The 21,632-nt window shown below is 31.2% G+C and overlaps 2 protein-coding genes across 2 annotated transcripts in view; one reads left to right on the forward strand and one right to left on the reverse strand.

The window, feature by feature from the left end:
* The first annotated feature begins 6,907 nt into the window (after positions 1-6,907).
* On the forward strand, positions 6,908-18,229 carry LOC136975531 (transmembrane protein 14C-like). The gene is made up of 4 exons (XM_067270601.1): positions 6,908-7,061; positions 10,708-10,809; positions 13,698-13,785; positions 18,024-18,229. The coding sequence occupies exons 1-4, from the start codon at positions 6,986-6,988 to the stop codon at positions 18,076-18,078; spliced, it is 321 nt and encodes a 106-aa protein (XP_067126702.1). The 5' UTR covers positions 6,908-6,985; the 3' UTR covers positions 18,079-18,229.
* Positions 18,230-21,375: 3,146 nt separating this feature from the next.
* Positions 21,376-21,632, reverse strand: part of LOC136975509 (laminin subunit alpha lam-3-like) — a 108,888-nt gene continuing 108,631 nt past the window's right edge. Inside the window, 1 exon segment of the mRNA XM_067270571.1 lies at positions 21,376-21,560. Coding sequence (XP_067126672.1) covers positions 21,442-21,560 — 119 coding nt within the window. The 3' untranslated portion in view covers positions 21,376-21,441.

Below are 21,632 nucleotides of genomic sequence, written 5' to 3' on the forward strand. Positions count from 1 at the left end.
TTTATTATAATTTATTTACAAATTATTTATATTAAACTTTAAAAAAGGCATTTGAAACTAAATTCTCATAAATTCTTAAATTTATTCTTGTGTAATTGATAAGAGCTAAGAGACAGGTGACAGAACTGGGTCATCGCATACGTAGGACCTCTCCGAAATTTTTATGGGTGGTTTGACCCGGATATATCTCTCACTTTTCCGTTTCCCTCATTGCGGGCCTAAGAATTGATGATGCGCTTTAAAAAAGCCCTATTAGTGCTCACAGAATTTTAAATCATGTGTCGAAAGGATTTTATATCACGTTTCTTTACATTGTAATCTTTTATGTAAAGAAACGTGATATAAAATCCTTGAAGCCCTCTTTAACGAGGCTCTAGTTACTTTTAAGGGGCCCTTCTGAGCCTCGTCAAACTAATGATTAATTAATCTTTCTTAACTTTCTTAACTTAACAGCTATTTTCAATTTATAGAAACTTTATAGGAAATTAAAAATAGCTATTAAGAAGATTAATTAACAGATAAACAGTCCCTAATTGTTTTTAACCGTTCTTAAAATAATCTTATCGGTTCACCTAGCGTTAAAAAATATCCTATTTTTAACTCTATTTAATGGTAATTCTAATTATACGAATGAGTGTTCATGTAAATTATTACTTAACAAATAAAGTATTTACGAGCAGTTCTTGAATAATGAATAAAACTGAGTAAACTGTTATATTAGAACAGTTTACTCATAGTTTTATTCATTATTCAAAGTTTATTTTTCAAGTAAATTATATTTAATAACAGTTCATTTCATTGTACATAAGTGTAATTATATTGATCTCTGTGTTACTGACATTTGAAGTTGATGAAAATTTAGCTTCTCAGAGACAGCAATACCATGAACAAGTGTTGAGAGATATGAGACTGGATTCAATCCCTTTTCCTAAGCTATAGAATTATACAAATAAAATCAATTTAAAAAAATTAAAGAATGGATTTTTTTAAACCATTAATCAAAATAAACTTTCATTTATATCACTTTAAAATCACATTTTTGAGGCCTTTTGTGGGGTTAGAGCTTAGGTCAAGTGGTTTTGCTTCCTCCCTCTGAGTCTTGTCATTGATAAATAAAATAAATTAAATAGATAAAAAGCATTATTCAATTTCAGAAAATTAATTATTATTAATTTTAATTAGCCTTTTATAATACAATTCATAAATATTGTAAGATCATTCAAAGTATTTATTGCTTAACAGAAGCATCAATAGTACATTAATGTAAAATTAATATGCCTAATTAATTAATTGTGTTATTTAACAGAAATCAATAAATACAAAGCATAGAAGACATGAGAAAGTTGAATGAGGCCTAGCCTAGTTAAAAATATGAAGCTTCACTTTTCTTTAAAATCATAAAAATATATTAATAAAATCAATAAAACAAATAATAACAGCTGATTTTTCACCTCTTATCAAAAGAAACTTTGATTTATATCATAGTTTTATATTTAAAAAAAAAAACAAAATTTTGGGTCCCTCTGTGCACAGGGCAAGGGCGAATTTTGTTGTGGTGCACAGGACTCGGCTGCAACCCCCTTCTGAGGCTTTTTTCCCGTGTAAAGCCAGGTATCCCAAGTTGTAATATATTGTATAAGACATATTGTTTCCTTTCTGCTCCCCCCTCTAAATATTTCTGGATCTGCTATTGCCCAGGATCTCGACGATATGGTCTTGTTGACTCCCCTCTATCTCTCTTATGTAAAGAGAGATTGTAGACATCAACTTTGCTCCCCTCAGATTAAACGAAAATAGAAGAAATTTGGAGTTCTGTCTGGAATTTTTTGAGTTCCACAATTTAATATAATACATTGCATGCAACGCGATCGCTGAAAGCAATGTATTATATTAAAATCTGTCTAACAATTGTCTTCTCTGCTAACACGAAAAAACCCAAAATCAATATTATACAAACTCTCTTGATTAAACTGAAAAGAAAATAATTATAAACTGCGTAAAATAAAATTGGTTTATGGATTAGATTTTGGCAACGTGAATTATAAGTAGATTATGAGAAAGATCACGAAAAGTTACGCTTTTGTTTGAATCCGAATCCCGATGGTCGTGTTGATGCATTGATTAATGCCAGGCACCAACACATTATAGCCTATATGACTGGCCACAATTAGGCTCATTACATTCTAGCATGACTCACAATTGTATCGATCAGCATAGATGAGGGTTGGAAAATAACGTATTTTCATGCTGGAGATCGGATGGCCGTCAGCCTGAATCGTCTCTCACTTTTTAATTAAAAATTATTAAATATATTTTAGAAAATATTAACTCTTTGTTGTCATGTAATTACACTCTTAATTAATTGGCTCACCAGCTGCCGAATGGATAAAACTACGGAACACTGATCGTGGATTCGCGCCTCACACAATTGGCTAGTCGCGTAAAGTTTTCCGGGTTTTCTTTACGTGTCTAACCATCTAAATAGGTGTAAAAGATCTCCTGGGAAGCACCTTCTCCTTGGCAGATCGTCCGTGTGTTTCGTTACCTTATACTATTAACTCAGTTATTCGAACGGAGTAGATGGTAGCGCCTGCATTTGATTATTGGAATAGCAAAAGATAATTAATTTATCATCATTAAGAGTATTGGTGGTTTTAGCCATAAGAATCCTAGCTTTTCGTTTAAGGTCCAATGCTTTTAGCAACCTCAGATACGAACAAATAGGCCTATATACTTTTGATCACTCCAAATCCGGTGCCAGCGTACTAGACTTCGTGTATTGACCATACATATAAAATACCATTTGTGATACGGGCTTAATTCTATATTAACTTACATAAAAGGTGCCTAGCAAGTTACGCTTGCCTAAGGAACTACACGATTCAAAACATTAAAATTAATGAATATTATATTGTTGATTTTAGAAACTCATCCCACTGGGTTGGTTGGTTTGTGGAATGTGGCAACGCAACACATTCTATAAACCAACGATTTGTCAAGGAAATGCTTCCCGGGAGGACTTCTTACAGAAAACTGGCCTATATTACGGTGTTAGGCATGTGAAGAAAACTCTGAAAACTTCACGTTGTCAGCCGGTTGGTGGGGCACGAACCCAATACTTCAGTACTCCGTGGTTTTATTCACTCGACCACCTATGAGCCTCATCCCACTTGAGGTTATCCAGATTAATCTTTGTGATCTGAATACAATAGGGTAGATTTTATGTCTTTTCTGTGACGTTCAGAATAAAGTACGTTTTCTAGTGTAAATCTGTCTAAATTTGTGAATATTTTCATGTAGGAAAATATTCACAAAATCATAATTAGCTTCGCGTACGTCGACACTTTTCAAGGATTCGGAAAGTTTGATAAACTCGTGATAAACAGAGAATGGTGTCGATGCTGATCAAGGTTTATATAACTAGATCCTGTCTGATTATCGTCTACTCGACTTGTTTTTGTTGAAGTTTCTGTTGACTAAGAGCTAATAAAATTTATCTCAGAGTATTTTTTGTCTTGGATGATCTCAACTGCTTATCTGATTATTTTCTCAAGTCAAAGATCTTCAGAAATTACAATTTTGGATCTGAAAATAGATTAAATGTTTTGATAGATCCAGATAAAAATAGGTATTAAATGTATAAATTATTTTTGTAGTCTAATTGCATAATAATTGTTTAAATTTAATACTATTCTAAACACATATGAATAAATTCATCTTGTTAATCAGTTAACACATTCATTTGTAGTTGTTGATATACGTCAACGGATATGTGAACGATCTCCCGGGAGAACTTTCTATGCTAAAGTGGTCCCTAAACGTGAATAAAACCCATAAAATTCCACATGGCCAGCTGTTGGAGAAGTGCGAACTTACGACCAACTACTAGCGTTCGGCTGTTGTATCCTCTCGGCCATTGCTAGGCAGGTTCACTTGTAGATATAAATCGTAAACTGAATTTAGAACAACGTGTTTTTCTTCTACACAATTGAAAAAAACACGATAAAAAATATGATTGCGTGTTTGAACAAGATAGCAATTTAGTATTTACAATAGTTTAACTAAGTTTTAGGCTAACCTCTAGTCAGGGCTGTCGACAGGAGTTGATTTTTTCCGCCCCGGAAAACTTAGGGGACCGTAGTGGTTCTTCTCCTATTAATTTATAGGAGTAGAAACAAAGATTCTCTCTGCCCCTTGCCCCATACCAAGCTTTCGACTGTCCTTCCTTTAATTCTCAAATAATCAAGTAATAAATAATAATGCTACTTTCAGCTTGAATTAAATACATTGCTGTCTTTAAAAAGCATGATAAATGATTTTTAACTTTAAAAACAGCTTAAATAAGTAAACATCGTGTATACAGTACACGTTTATGTATTACATACAGGGCTGAGAGAAATGAAATGGAGTTCAGTCAGTCACATACCCTCGCCCCTATTCAGAATTCATAAAAATGTATGAATAAAACAAATAAAAACATATTTAATTTATACATTTTCATATTACTTTTTTTTTAATATAAGGGCTAAATTTTGAGGTCCTTCAGGAGCCGAACAAAAAGATCTCTAACATCTTCTTTATCGGGGTTTAATAATGCATAAATATTTTTGCAATGGATTTAAAAATAGATTTTTATTGATTTTTCTGAATATGAAACCAATTATGTAGAATATTTACAGGTATACCTCGACTTACGTCCCTCTCGAGTTACGTCGTTCCCGATTTTACGTCGTTTGTCAAAAAAGTATATGGAAAAATAAAAATCAAGTTTAAGTCAGTTTATTCGACTTTAAATCCGTCCGCCATAAACATTGAAGTCGTAATATCACTAGAAAAGCGTTGAAAGCACATAAAATCATATTAAAATATGTACATTTACAGTAAATGTTAATACAATCATCATAAATCCTAGGGAACCAACCATGAAAACATCTGTGTTCCTGTGTTGTCGTCTTATTTAGTGGTCTTTAAGTGCTCATTATTGGCGTTTCCTCCATTACACAAGTAAATTCGACTTAGGCCTACGTCGCCTCTCCTGGAACCAATTACCGACGTAAGTCGAGGTATACCTGTATTTGAATTATTGATATAATTTCATTTCTTTAAAGTAATTCTGATTCATTTAGAAATAAAAATAAGGATAGAAATTTAGCACAGAAGAGCCGTAAAATTTGATTGATATAACTGAATAAAAATTTCTTTCCATAAACGATGATCTTTCATTACTTTTATTGATCTTATTCATACATTTCTATGGCTTTCAGAGAAAAAGAGAGAGAATCACAACTATGACTAACTCGACACCCTCTCACCTCTCTCAGACTCTATATTTTACATATTAATAAATTATATAAATTGATAATAATTGGTAATAAAAGGAAATAAAGAAAAGAATTTTTTTGAAATGCTGCTTTTTCAAGCTAAAAAACTTTAATTTGAAAATCCTTCTTGAGATCTTCACGTTTTTTTTTTACCTTTCGATGAGGAAAAGAATAAAAATCATAATTACTTAGAAAATAAACTCAGGTAGTTGTAGTAATAAATTATACAGTGACATTTCATGTATTTAATATAAGAAAATTGTTGTTACAACTGCTTTTGATGGATCCATTACGAATCCATCGGGAGCAATTTCTAGAGAGGAAAGTGAAATTGGATTACTTCAATGATTAGAAGACAAATTTCGCTTCTGTACTCTGAATTTTATTCATAATTACTGCAAACGTTGTCATTTGGGTTTGCTATTAAGTCAATATGGTGAATTTATCTGGGATCAATAAAGTAAATGTCATGAACTAAACATGATAACAAATCAAAGTGGTTAATATAAAAGAAAGCGAAGATAGCCAAGTTTTCTTTTTTTTTTTTTTTTTTAATCCAAATGTAAGGCCTCACTTCTCTCCGAAAGGCATTAAAATATACCACTACAATCAATAGACTGTATTGTTATGTTTTAATGCCTTTTTGAGAGGACTAGGTTTGAATAACCAAGCTTAGTCTCTCACTACAAGCGAGGGAGAAGCTACTAAGGAATTTGAGGGGCATCTTGTCCATCCATAATGTCGGCAATTTTCGCTGAGTAGTCGACAAAGTCATGCCATCAAACAAAAACATAATATATTTACTTCGAAATTAAGAGAAATTCGACAGTATAAAGAAGTTTATTTATTTATGGCAACGAGATACATGGGCGATCTGCCAAGAGAGATATCTCCTGAGATATCTCTAAGGGAAACTGGACCTATGTAGATGTTACAAATGTGAATAAAACCGGAAAACCCCACATTGGCCAGGCACGAACCCCCACCCAACTACCAATGTTCAGGGGTTTTATCCTCTTGGCGACTGGTAGGCTTTAGGTCGTTTAAGAGCATGAGAGATGGGAAGAAAAAAGTAGGTCTTCTTAACTGTCATTTTGTTTGAAATATCAGTATCAGAAATTTTTTCAAATTGGTTAATAATAAAAAGTTAAAGATTTTCTGTAAGATTTTAATCGTTAAACAGTATCTTTTTATTTATTTAAAGTGGCATTTGCGAATAAATTAAGGTGGCAGTCTATCGCTCTGGAGGACCCGTGATCAAATCAGGACGGGATGAAAAACCCAGTAATTTTTCGTGGGATGGTTCGACCCTCACGGATATGAATCCCGTCCCTCACCATCCGGCTGCCCCATTATGAATCTGGTCGAATCAATGATAGAAGGCCCTTTTATTGCTCAGGGCGAAAAAGGGGAGAAGAAACGTGTACGCAATCTGACAAATTTTTAGGAACTTTAAGAAAAGTTATTGATATAATTTAATTAAAATCATTACCGAAAATGATTTTAATAGTACATTTAAAGAAAAATCACCAAAATTTTCATGAAATAATAAATTAATAAAATGAAAAAACTTTTGATACCAGGGGGCGTTATAAATTTAAAGAGTAAAGGGAGAGGATGTATTTATTTTTGATTTAGGAACCTCGTGATACATTCTGCTGTCGATGGGAGTTGACGTTTTCATTGCGGGTTATGCTGCGACAGTTGCAGTCGGTGGCGTTGTCGGATACTTCAGAGCGAGTAAGAGAAGTTAATTTGTGTTTTGATTCGAATAAATTCCGTTTATTTTCCAGAACAACTCGAATTCTAGAAAACTTTCAAGTTCTAATCAGTTATTAAACACGTTACGATGCTGATAATTACTTATCAATCAACATCGTAATCAATGAATTTAGTGTTCTTATATCTAGGAAAGAATTATCTCAGGTTATAAAGTAGGCTCAAATCAAGCTCTGAATTGAATCTACTTTATAACAGAGCTGAAGAGCATACTCATAGGAATAAAAAAGTCAAAGGAACCATACCTCTATGTGCGATCCTTCGTGAGATATTCGCCTCCAAAAGTCAGTTTTTAATATGTGTCGGTATACTGCGTATTCTCTGTGCTCCACATTGTCGTGCACTTTGTTACCTGCTATAGCAGGGGTGTCAAACTCAAACTCCTTGAGTATGACAGCAGGCCAGATTAAAAATAAAATGCAAATGTAATACTAAGTATAAATAAGAAGTATATAAAAAGTGATTTTATTAAAGAAAATAAGTTATAATTTTTTTAAGTAGCGAGGTATTAAATCGAAATGTCATTTTGAGAATCCAGAAACTTGATTCCTTTTAGGCTTCATTATCTCCTCGATGTTTAGTGTCAACGATGTTGTATTGATTTTCAAAATGGATTGAAATATTCATTGTAAGTCTTAATAAATCTATTTAGATTTATTAATCTTCATTGTTGAAAACAACTGTTCACACACACATGAACTTCTAAACATAAAATGCGGGCAGCATGGTTCCTTAAGTTGGGAATTTTCATTTTTGAAGTACTTTGTGTAAAATTCCAATATGTCAACTTCATTGAACTTGCTTTTTAATGCAGTATCATGCTGAAAATCTGTTTGTTCCATTTGCAAGTACGTTGGTGCTTTACCTATGTTGAATGTAAATAGATCATTAAAAAGAGGAAATTTGTACGTATTGAGCTCGTGAAAATCTGCAAAATGACTATCAAATTCGGCAATAAGATCAACCAAACGGTTAGAAAAATCTGCTAATTTATCTGCATTGTATGTGCCAATTTCACGAATGCTAGGGAAATGGTCAAGTTTTTGTTCTTGCGGCTGTGACTCTCACAACTTTAATTTTATTTTGAAAGCTTGAACATTTGAGTACAGTTGCATAACAATTACATTTTTTCTTTGAAGTTTAACGTTCAAATTATTCAAGTGTTCCGTCATATCTACTAAGAAATCAAAGTCCAGCCACCATTTATTGCTGTCTGATTTTGTCCTCTACTTCTAAATAAAATTAACTGTTTTAATTATGAGATTCACCTGATTCATTTTCAGCACTTTAGAGACTAAGGCTTCTTAATGTACAATACAATACAATGAATTCCAACGAATTTGGGTTGTTCGCCATTAATTTCATTTAAAATTTTGTTTCGTATTTTCGTCACACCAAAATTTTTACCGACCATGATTTAGTAATATATAAAATTTAAATTCCAAAGTTACTTTAATGCAAAAAATGATAATTGGCAAAAGTTATTTTAAAATATGGTAAAGGAATCCCAAAAACATGGCAGGGAAGTGCATCAGGAAGCAAGAATGTATGTGAGTCTGTGTGATCCAGAGAAGTAAAGATTTCAATCCTATGCCATTGTTGACCTCACTCTCTGGAGATCATCCTATAAACACCATTGGAATGAAGGCTGGGTGAACTTTTGACTTATACAGATTGCAACAAACAAACCAGCTGCTACTGAGGTTCACTTCTTGCTAATCTGCTTAGTAGTCTAGCAAAATACTGTTAGACTACCATAGGCATAAAAATATTTTTAATAAAAGTCTAATTCATAATGCTTTTTGTAGAGTGAAAATAGTGAAAACCATAACAACTGCACACTGGGATTTACAATACAAAACGCTACTCACAAAAAACCTTTAACCGGTGCAAAATAAAATTTAACAGTCACTACAAATGCTTTCAGACCCCATTCTTTTTTCATCTTTAAAAATCGTCCCAAACGATTCTTTACCTGAGGGAGGGCCCAGGAGGGGTCTGAAAGCGTTTGTAGTGACTGTTAAATTTTATTTCACACCAGTTAAAGGTTTTCTTGTGAGTAGCATTTTGTATAGTGAAAACCTTTCAAAAAGTTCAAACAGTATCAGAATGTGCTTGTTGTCAGTTGAAAGAAAAGTTTTCACTCTGTTTACTTTTTCAAAAATTTTCTTACAAATTGTTGATTTCAAGAGAAAATCAGTGTGTATTAGATTTATATCTGGGAAAGTTATCTTAACAAATATATTAGTTTATGTCTTGAAAAATTTAAATTATTCCTAAAAGCTTTCCATCTATGTTTTTATTATTTCCTTTCCATTACAGATTATTTTATTGATGCTTGTAGCAAGAGTGCATTAACACATCAAACTACACTTCCCAAAAAAGACGAACACAGGACAATGTTGAAAGTTTGTTATATTCTCCCAACTCTTCTCCCTTATGTAATAAACAACTGCTCTCCCTTACACAACCACACATTAGAGTTAAGCATTACATGCTTCATTTTGTTGATAAGAAATAATATAAAATTTTATATAATTTTTACTAAAATCTGTTTAGTTATTCTAGAACTGTTTTACTCAATCACATATTAAATACTGTATATAATACTAGGTGGCAAAGTCCGTAACTGCCTATGGCAGCCCAACTCCTGATCACTTTGCCCAATTGTTTCCAATATAACAAAAATTTCAATAATATGTATATCTTCATCTGTCTAATTCTGAGTGAGAATTCTATAATGTAAACTAAGTTCAAGTCCATTTTGAAATGCACTTCCTAAGTTAATTGGAAAAATACCTTTTATTCAAATCAATTCTTTTCTTCAGTACAAAAAAACACAAACTTTTCTTACAGATTTTCTCCATCAAGATTGAACATAGAACAACCTTCAAACTCCAGAACAAAAACAACAATGTGATATTCAACTGATTCAAAAAACTTTTTTGAATGTTCCACAGAAAAAATATTTCAGTTTCATAGTTATGTGGTTCACTTCACTTGCTTGCCCACAGGATTGACCCACTGTATAGACTATTCATAACAGAAATTTCATAACAATTCAAACCCCATCTGCAAGGGGCCAACTCCCACTTGCTTTGGCCCCTCCTTGTTTTGCTCTTTTTCACTTCATTCCCTTCACTCTTTTCTACCTTTCATGCAGTGGCTAGCCAAATCCTTCTGCCCTTGATCATTTCACTCCCTTCTCAGCCAACCCTTTATCCCTATTTGCTTTGCTCAACTCAACATCTGATGGCTTTGCTTGCTTCACTTTTCACTTCCCTCTCAAACCGAACCCTCCTTGCCTTGCTCCCCTCCTTAGTCTACTGCTCAACCTCCCACTCACTTTGTTTACTTGTTCAAAAATTTTCTTACAGTTTGTTGATTTCTGGTGCTGTCATTTCTACTTTATTTTTCTTTTTTAAATCTGTGATGGGAAAAAGTGTTGTGATGATTTTAAATATTTTATATACTGTGTATATATATAGAGCAGATATGATTTTTTTTAACTCCTTCAAGATGTGTGAATTTTATATGTTTTATATAAAAGTTTAGTATTATTTATGTACTTTTGATAACACTAAAATATAAATTTACAATATTACAGAAAGCAAAACATCTTTGGCATCAGGACTTATTTTTGGTGGAATTTTGGGTTATGGATGTTACCAAATATCTGAAGATCCAGATGATTATTCCTTAACTTTAGGTTTGTCAAATATTTAAATTTTAATTTAATGTATATTCTTAATGTAATATTTATAATTAAATAATTAATATATTTATTGATAATTACTATAAACAAGAAATCCATAAAAAAATATTGTAAAAAATTAATCTATATTTGTGGGCAGCTATATAAATGTTTTAAAACATAATGTTACCAATAGGTATCTGCCAATCATGATTCATAATTTGTCACTGGAACTACAACTGGATTTATTAAAAAATGGCATTGAAAAGAGGAATCCTAGTGGATATCATTACATTTTAAAACATATAAACAGGAAGTTGAATCTGATTTTAAACATAAATATTTTAATTCCATTCTTCACCAAAATAAAATTTAAATAGTGTTCAACAGTTTGAATAAGGAGTAATAACATAGTTAGACTGTAGAATATTTCAATTTAATCAAAATTGGAATATAGGATTTACACTTTTATGCACATTCTGGTTTATAATTTTAGAATTTAGGTGGCAAGCAGCCAATGACAGTCTGTCATTGGCTTGCTTACTTGGCTGCTTGCCACCAAGATTTATCCAATATATATACAATACTATCTGTGACCATAGTCCTGATGTATATTATATTATGTATTATTAATTTTTAAAAATTAAATGTGCTTTCAAAAGCAAGCTTTTATTTTGAAAATTTGAAAAATGACATCTCTATCTTATTATTTTCTGTTCTAAATAATAAATTATACAAGGTGTTTGGAAAGTCACTGTGCACTTTTCTAATCATATTTTCACATTATTTTGAAAGACATGTGGCCCCACGCTCACCAGATCTAAATCCACCAGACTTTTATCTATGGAGTGCAGCAAAATCTGCAATGTATTGAGATCATCCATGCACACTGGATGACTTGAAAGCAGTGATGTCAGCTTTTATTCCAGGCTACAGGTGAAAAAACACATAACATTGTCTTCTCTTAAATGCATTAAAGGCGATTTCACCCAGATGAATTGAATCGGAAAGGGCATTCTTGGTAGCAGGCTTTTCATTAGTTAAATAATAACTGAATCGAATCATTGGAATATTGACCAACTCTGCTTTTTAAAATCTTATTATAAGAATTTATAATATGTTGTATTATGTTTTATTTAAAAACAAAAATTACTTTTGGAAAAATACCTTTTATTCAAATCAACCCTTTTCTTCAATACAAAAAAACAAAAACTTCCCATTCAGATTTTCTCCATCAAGGTTGAACATAGAACCTTCAAACTCCAGAACAAAAACAACAATGTGATATTCAACTGATTCAAAAAACTTCTTTGAATGTTTCACAGAAAAAATATTTCAGTTCCATAGTTATGTGGTTCACTTAAGTTAGAAGTTTGATCTAAGTTCATTTATTTTAAAATTTTCAACTCAATTCAAAGCATTTTTTTTATTGTTGTTGTTGTATGCAGTTTCCAACAAACTTTAATAAATTTTTTCTATTTGTGAAAATTTCTACGTAATTCAAAGGTAATTTTTAATACATATTTTACACAGCATTATTATTATGATGATTTTGGAGGTTGCAGAATGTGTTAAATTACTTTAAAAAATGAAAAATAATTATATAATTTGATTTTAAGATTTATTTTATATCTTAAAAATAATTAATTCTATTCCGGGATTCCGGGAAACAGTTTACTTTTATCCCGGAATCCCGAGACAAGCAAAAGACCGGGAAACACTACCTGTAAGGAACTGAGTAAGGTGAAAGCTTGGTTGAATCCAGAGATAACAGAGGTTGTCTGCAATAATGAGAATAAAATGTCTGGCGATCTCTGCTTTATCTGTGGAGGTCCACTCATACTGCCATTGAGAGACTTTCTCCCTCTAAAGCAGTTATTTGATATGAGTGGCAGGTAACAGATTGTAATCTGGGAACTGATCTGTATGATCTGCCACAGTTTGAGCAAGTACATCTGCCCTCTCATTTTCCTGATTGCCACAGTGTCCCCTCACCTAGTTGAGTGAATAGTGATTGGTGCTGGAGATAAAGGTGTTTAGAATGTTCCTGATGAGTGGGTGTATGCTGTACTTATTTTACAAAACCAAAATGGCTGACAAGCTATCAGAGGAGATTGCCACTTGTTTGTGAGAGTATGTTACCTCGCACCACTGAATGGCTTTGATTGATTGCAAATAGTACTGCTTGGAATACCAAGAAATTAGGAAGTAAAGTGCTAGACCCTTAGTGAATCTCCCTTCTATTGAGATAAGTCACAAATGCAAAGCCAGTTCCAGTGGATATCTTTGAACCATTAGTATATATTTCTATTTCATATGTTGCATCAATTGAAGAGTGCATCCATACCTTAAGGTAGAATGAGAAAGCTTGTTGAAGCAAGTTTTACTTTCATAGGAGTGGGCAGGGAAGTTCATGGAGGAGACAGTGATGTCATTTCCTTTGGCAACAAGATAGCAAGATACTGCATATCTACATGAAGATCATTGGTAGCTTTTTGCTCAGGACTTGTAAGGTCACAGTTGAGGCTATTGAATATGATCGAGTCAGGAGCAGAAGTGCTCTTCTTTGGGCAGTTTGCTGCTGTTGCTTGTTGCAAGATTGTTGGCTGGCATGCCTCCAGATGGTTGAAGCATTTGTGATTATTGAGATAAAGATAGCATTGTAGATGGGATCAAGTGCATTATGTTTGAGTTGAGAATGTGATATAGGTTTTAGCCAAATTTTATACATTTTCCTCACATATTTTATAAGAAAGTTGAGCATTTTTATTGTAATTTTTTTTTCCTTTAATTTATGGAAACCAGTTTAAATTTTTATAAACTAATATAAAATGTAATTTAGATTCATACATTATTAATTGTATAGTAATGTTAATTAATCTTAAAAATTTTATATAATTTAGCTACATCCTTGGTTCTTGCTGGTGTAATGGGATCACGTTATTATAAAACTAAGAGGTTCATGCCTGCTGGTTTAATTACAACTATTAGGTAAGTTAAAACTGTAAAATCCACACTTTTATATCTGATTAAATATTAATTTAATAATTAAAATATTGTAAAAGTAGGAATGTTAATCAAATAGCTTGCAAATTATAAAATAACAGCTCATTTAAAGTGTCCTATTAACACATTATTGTTAATATAATAGAGAGATGATGGTCACATAACTCATTAAGAAGCCTTATGTGTTTTACATTGTCTTCCAAGTTGAGGTGCTTTACCATTAATTGTTCTTATATAAATTTGTTAATGTTCTTATTGTAAATTTGAACAAAACAGTTTTTTGAATTTACCATTTGAAAGAATTTGAAGATGAAACTTCTCGGCATCAAAAGCATTAATATGAAATAAGATTTCTTGATGAGCTAAATGGCTAATGTGTTTTCTACTACTAATATTGTACAACCTAACAAACAGTAGATTTAAAATATTGTATGGATCAAAAACTGATTATAGTTAGAATCATACATTTTTGTTTTGATAAGTGCACTAGTGAAAATCATGAGTTTAATTAAATATTTTATGACAGATCTGTTAAATTTCACTGCACAAATTTCTGATACCCAATATATTATCTTAATCTCTATAATCAAATAGCTAATGAACAGATAATTATAAAAGAATAACTTTTATATTTGATTTTTTGAATGCAATAAAATTTAGCGAATCTTGTTATCTTAGACCTACAAAAAAAATTCATTAAAGTACCGTACAGAATTATAAATCATTCTTCTAAATATTTTGATAATTTACACACGATTTTGCACAGTTGTGTATTTTTGCATTTCAGTTTTACAAAATAACTATGACAAAACTGGAGATGTAAGCAGACAAAAGAAGCAGCACACCTTGTATAACTTCAGCAAAATATTTATTTGACCAAAAACTTTTTAACATTACTACATTACTAATTGTATAGTAATGTTATAAAATGTAATTCAGATTAAATATTAGTTTATAAAAATTCAAACTGGTTTCCATAAATTAAGGGAAATTTTCAATAAAAATGCATAACTTCCTCATAAAATATGTGAGAAAAATGCATAAAACTTGGCTGAAACTTATAATGCATTCTGTGTTAAAGCTCTTTCAAGTCCCTGCAGTGTAGGCTTTCTTCAACATGTAGGGACTTGAAAGAAGTAATATTAATATAGTAATAGGCCTTCTTCTTTAGTTGGAATACCAACTTTAAATTAAAATAGAACACAAAGAACATTTTAACTACATTTCAAATACAATGGAAAATAATTTAAATGAATGTAAAGAATACTAGAACACTCATACAATTCAAATATAACGACATAAGAAATAAATAAATACATTGTATAATAAAAATATAAAAATAGTTTTATGTTTGCTTGTATTTCTGAAGAAGGCCTACAGTAATAGGTCAAAAAGGTTTTTGGTCAAATAAATATTTTGCTGCAGTCTGCTGCTTTTGTCTATTTCAGTTTTATTCAAACAATGTTTCTTACTTTTTAAATTTTTAGTTGCACTCCTTACTAAATTTCTGACTGTAGTAATGGACATAACTGGTATATCAGCTACTTCATTTCTGATATTTAATTTATCAATCAATCAAACATTTTTCTGATTATATATTGTTATATATCCAATTTGCTGCATTATTACAGTATTTATAATGCAAACAAAAATATAACACATTAATAATTTTTAAAATGTAACAAAAATTTTTCTATGTATGCTTTAAGTCTCTTGAATTATTCTACTTTGTTGCTAATAATATAAATGTTTCTCTCCATAATAAATGTAATTAGTTACAGAAGTAAAATGAAATTAATTTTTGTAAAGCTAAAATGTTTCTAGTACAGTCAAACTTGTCTATAACGGAACTTCAAGGGACTGAACAACTCTTCCATAGTAGACAGGTTTCTGCTATATACAGGTTACCTACTATGGGTATCCCTTGATTAATGTGATTAATAAATTTCTCGATGTTACCGCATATATCGAAATTGCATTAATCAAATACAGTGTACTCTGTATTCAGTCGAACAATCACCACCTGCTAGAACAAATTTTCGGTTATTAAAGTTAAAATAAAAATATTTGTTATTATTTCATTCATTTGTAAAAAAGTTCTCTAAGATAAAAATGAGTAACCAATTTCAAAATAAAATAAAACCTTACAGTTGCCTATCTTTGTCAGACAAAATTATACTCAATTCAGTTTGTTTTCTTCTTAAGTGAAAAAAAAAGAACTGCGTGTGGAACACAATCATCAGCATGTTTTACAACCATTTCAAGTGGATGAAGTGTTTCAACAAATCTTAGTGTGTCTGTGACACACTAAGATTTGTTGTAAATTTACAAGTTATTATTCATCAAACTTTAACAATTTCTTCCCACAATTTCTCTTCAACAGCTTTTGGGGGACCCATGCATATTATATCCTTTAGTTCAAAATTTTCTGAACAAAACTTTCACAACCACATTTGATACATTCGGAGTTTATAAGCATCTTCCCCATACAATGTATGAGTATTTTTTACTGTTTGTATAGCATGATATCCATTATGAAACTTAAAAAGATTGAATAATATGCCCAATGTGCATTTCATCTGCAGACATTTTGAGTTGATTTTATTCAAATTAAATTTGATGTAAAAAAGTTTAAAATAAGCTTCAAAACAAAGAATACAATCTCACATTAGGAATAATGTGTTAAATTTCTCAACTTATAATTACATCACATAGTTATGTTAAGTAAAAACAGTTGTTAATAAAAATAAGCAAAAACTTTGTTCAAATCCCAATAAAATTACTGTAATACAGTTGTCATATTTTGCTGTTCTGTATTGGGTATGTGTGTAGTTTGCATGTAATAAACTACGTACTGGAAATGGAATATAAAAAACTACACCTTTATAAATCCAGCAAAAATTTTAATACAATAAAAACGTTTTCAATTGTTTTAAATGATCTTCATCAGTTATAGAAAAATTGAACATAAAATGAATTCGAAATAAATATAAAAATTAACGGAAAAATGCCCTTGTGGACGAAATATAGATAAATAAATAAACAACTTAAATGAGGTCAAAATACAGTGAAAAAGAATAAATATAACATCAAAATTAGCATTATCATTAATTATTGTAAAATGATCTCCAAGCGGTTGACAATGCGTCTGCATCTCTATGGTTTATACAACCAGTTCCCATGTGCACCTTGCAGATTTCTAATTTCTCAAGATGCTTCACTGCTTGCTTATTTGATGTTCTGATGATTGCTGCCTAATCCCATTGGATGCTAACATCTTGTTGTCTTGCATAGCCGCTAGAACAGTGCTGTCCAGGTTCTTATTGATTGTATATTTGTATTCATTGAGCCTTTGTTTTAAAGTGCACATCATTGCCCCCACATAAACAAGCTTGGAATTGAAACATTGATTGTGTAAAGGTACCGCGAATAGATACCCATCATTGAATTCCGATCCTCTTTCTTTTTATTGTTTCTTAAAAGTTTGAAAACAGTGGGATTACGTTGGTATACAATGTGAAAATTATTAGCTTTGGCAGTACCTCTATGTATCCTGTTTAAACATGGGATATAATTTAGTACTATTCTTTTCCTGTGGTCTACCTTTGGAGAATGCCATCCCATGGTTTGGAAGGATTTAATAAGTCTCTCAACCTCCTCTCTCCAGTATCCTTGTTGTTCGGCTATCTATCTTAAGAATGTAATCCAGTTCTTTGATTGTGTCATAAATGCTTGTGCAATGTGTATAAGCATGTTTAATCCATGCTCTGAAAGATGCCAACTTGATGTGCCTAAGATCGATGGATTGATGTGGGATAACAATGGGCTGAAGCAGATTTTACGATATATGTTGGTGCAGATCTCCCCCTTTCTTGCATGTGATAGAAATGTCCAGGAAGTTGACATTAGTAACGTTCTTTTGGTCAACTTGTAGCAATAAGCTATAAGGGTTATCGTTAGATCATGTCTAAGAAATGTTGCAAGTTAGGCTGCCTTTGTCACAGTATGAAAATGTCATCCATGTATCTAGTGTACAAAAACCGAAGAAATTTTCTGTTAATGACAGGTTTTTGCCATATACAGGTTCCATTATAGACAGATTTGACTGTATTATAATATCTCTTATATTAGCTATACATTTAATAAATATTTTAATGTTTAAATATATGCAGAAATATATAGTTGAATTTAACTAATTCTTTCTTATTTTTTAATCCTTTCAGTTTGGGTGTGGTTGCTCGTTATGGAATTCCACTAATAGTAAAAAATCTACAATAACCATCCAAATTCTTTTGATCAAAATTTTTTATACAGAACAAAGAGATTCGTTTTATAAAATTTCAGTACTCAATAGATCCTTAAATATATATAAAATGTATTTTGCAAAATCATCAAATTTATTTAAATAAAATTTGTTTATTTGTTTAGACTATTGTTCAGTTTTTTTCCCTTATAAGTTGTCATTGGGTTTAACAACTTGATAGAAAATAGAACATAAAACAGATTAAAAGAATGTAGAGATTGAATTTTTTAACAAGCCCATTATGGATTTGGCCAGGCCCAGTTCAATATTCAAGTATATTTACATACTCTAAAAGATGCTCAGTTTGTAACCTAATCCAACGAATGTTTAGTTTGTAATTGAATTCATCCCATACTCTCTCACATGTTCCTGTCAGTTGTCTTGATAGCTGCAGTAATTCCCAACTTTATTCCAGACATAGAGATAGCATAAACACTTTTTCTTTTACATAACCCCATTAGAAAGAAGTCTCATGGAGTGAGGAAGCCATTTCATCCACTAATTCTGCAACTCTATCTCTCCCAATCCAATAGTTTGGTAGTGTGGCATTCAGTAATTTGCAAACACACTGATGAAAATGAGGAGGCACTCTGTCATTGAAAAATGAACATGATGTCATTTTCTGTAAGCTATGGCATTTCTGCAGCAAATTCAAATAATTAATTCCATTCAGTGTTCTCAGCAAAGAAAAAAGTGGGCTATATAACTGGCTTTGTGACATTGCACAGTAAATCCCTTTGATGCTCAAAGGGTTGTATTATGATTTTTGGTACTCCCAACAGATTATGGAAATTAAACACCAGGTGTTGTACAATGGTTTTATCATTATCCATTTCATCTTACAAAGCCTCATGAAAGTTTTTTGTTTAGAGCAATTTCTCAGATTCCAACTTGTGAATCATGGTAAATTTGCAGGGTTTTATGTTAACCAGTCTATGTAAACTTGCCACATAGTCATTTTTAGCATCTGTAACTCACAGTTTCTTTGCCCCACTGATTTTCTTGGATTTCAACTAAAAATGACCACCACTTGCTGTACAGCCTCTTCACCCACACAGGGACAGTCATTGCTTCTCTCATACAAATGCATCTCTGGTTTTCAAAGTAGTTGCCAAACCAACTCTGTATCAATACTCAAGGATGTGGATCCTTGCAAAACAATAATCTGAAGGCATCGACCATTGGTGCATGAATTTGTTTTTGCACATTCAGTCATGCGAAAGCTCTTTTCTACACCATTTCTGAAAACAGTGAACCATGGCGTAAAGATAGATAATATGGAGTTTTTAATATTATACAAAATAATAAAGTAAGAGGAAATGTTATTTATCAATTTTTATTTTGCACTAAATTTTTTGAATTTATAAATTATTGTTTTAGTATAATCTGTTCAATACAAATAAATTAAAATTTTAGTTTTTATTTACAATATTTCTTTTATACATAAGATGTTGAACATTTTGAGAAAATCTTTATTTTTTCAAAATACCAAAATTTGATCATTTATAATTATCTAAATAAAATATTTTTGTAAATAATGTACAATAAGGAAATGTTAATATATGTTTTGCTAGTTATTAGATCTATTGAACTGCCAAATTGTGTAATGAATATAAAGGTAATTGTAAACCAAATTAAGAATTTAGTATTTTGAGAAGTTAAAAATGCTTAATAGATCTAATATTAAACAAAACATTTGAAGAGGTCAGTTCAGGAGGCTGGTTTTGAGTTACCAGAGATTTTGTACACATTCCCATCTTTTTGTAAAATAGCACACAATTAGGCTGGACATATATTTATATCGCAAGCATTCAAATACTTTGATGGTAGCACAGGTTTTTTTACCTCAAACATCAACCCACGGACTTTCATCCTTCTTGAACTGACCTCTTTTAAAATTATACAGTTCCTCTCTGTTATAATTGTATATGGACAGACAACCTGGTCATTTAATTTTTAATAAGATTTAGGATAAAATTTTTCTGTAAGGTAATTGTGCAGTCTACAATAAGATGATAATCTGGTTTTGATTGATTGAACTGTTTTGTTGAAATGTTTCTGAGCTATGGAGGAAATGGTGAACCCAGAATTAAAGACAGAAGAGATGGCTAGTATATAAGAGAGTCTATGACTCTGTTATCGTTATCTTGTCTTCAAATTGTTATGGAGAAATGACATAAGAAGTAGATTGCTTGGGTTTTAAAGCCTTATTGTGTTGTGGACCCATCCAATGGATATGCAAAGAGATGGATGATGAATTGGTCATAACCAGGAGGATGCAAGGGACAACATCAGCTTATCTAAAGAGGAATTGAAAGCTAGGGGGTTGGAAGATGTTGCCCTGTAATCCTCTTCTCCATTATATGAATTCATACCAAGCACCATTTGATTAGTGGAAGTGTCTTCAAGAAAATAGTTGAGACGAGGAATGGAAAATGAACCGAAACCTAAAATAATTGTGAGAAATCACAAGTCCAACTGCACTGAGAGATTTGAATTTGAGTCTTTTAATTATTGAATATGACATAATAATTATTGTTGTAAAATTGTACTTTCACATGCATTGAATTTTTTTAAGGCAAAATGTACAATGTCTGATCTATTTATTATATACAAAACATAAGCATATGTGGATGTTGTTCCATATATATCATCACAAAAGTATTTGGTGTGCACACAAATATAAAACATTTTTGAAATTTTGATATTGTCTGGGTGGCAGAACCAAATGAGAAAAGTATTTACTGAAATGTACTAGTAATTGAATGGGAAGAAATATAAAAAACTTTACACTGAATATAAGAAACAAATTGTCAGAATAAACTAAATATAAATGAAATAAAAGATTTGTATCATTAATTCAATTCCAGAAGACATTCAGCTCATGCTATTTGATCGACAAAGATTATAACTTTGTTTCACTATCTGATGATATTGTGAATGCTCTAAAAACAAAGAGAAAATTACATATCTGTTGTCATATAAAGTGATTGCTAATTTAGCAATGAACAGAACACTGTTCATGGAGGAAATGATCATCATCAGTTTTATCAATAATGAAAGAATTTAATTTGTAATGTTCAATATGTAATAAAGAAATCTAAGTGTATATGATCTTATGTCAGTTTGTATGCACAATTCAAACAATATTTTCTTGTGCTCTTCATATACCAGAGAGCGAACTGTATACAAAATGGATTAATTAAGATAAGTTTTTGTTTTTAAAAATGTAAATTGAGGTTTTTTTTATAAATATCACATTTTTCACAAACTTGATTAATAAAAGGCATTATTTATTTTTAGTTTGTTAATAAATTAGTTTCTCTCGTCCAGTCGATTTAACTCAACGGACAGGAAGATATCACGTTCTTCATCAACATGGCTTCCATCCACGGCAGAGGTTTGTTATTAATTTTGATATTTTTGATGCACCCAGTGAAAAATGTTGAGTTGTCTTCTGAAATTTAAAAAAATTTTAATAAATTTCTGAAATATTATTTTTGAACTGATAACATGAATTACATATGTG

The sequence above is a fragment of the Centruroides vittatus genome, unplaced genomic scaffold (genome assembly GCF_030686945.1).
Source record: "Centruroides vittatus isolate TY-2023 unplaced genomic scaffold, ASM3068694v2 contig_374, whole genome shotgun sequence".
Classification (NCBI taxonomy): domain Eukaryota; kingdom Metazoa; phylum Arthropoda; class Arachnida; order Scorpiones; family Buthidae; genus Centruroides; species Centruroides vittatus.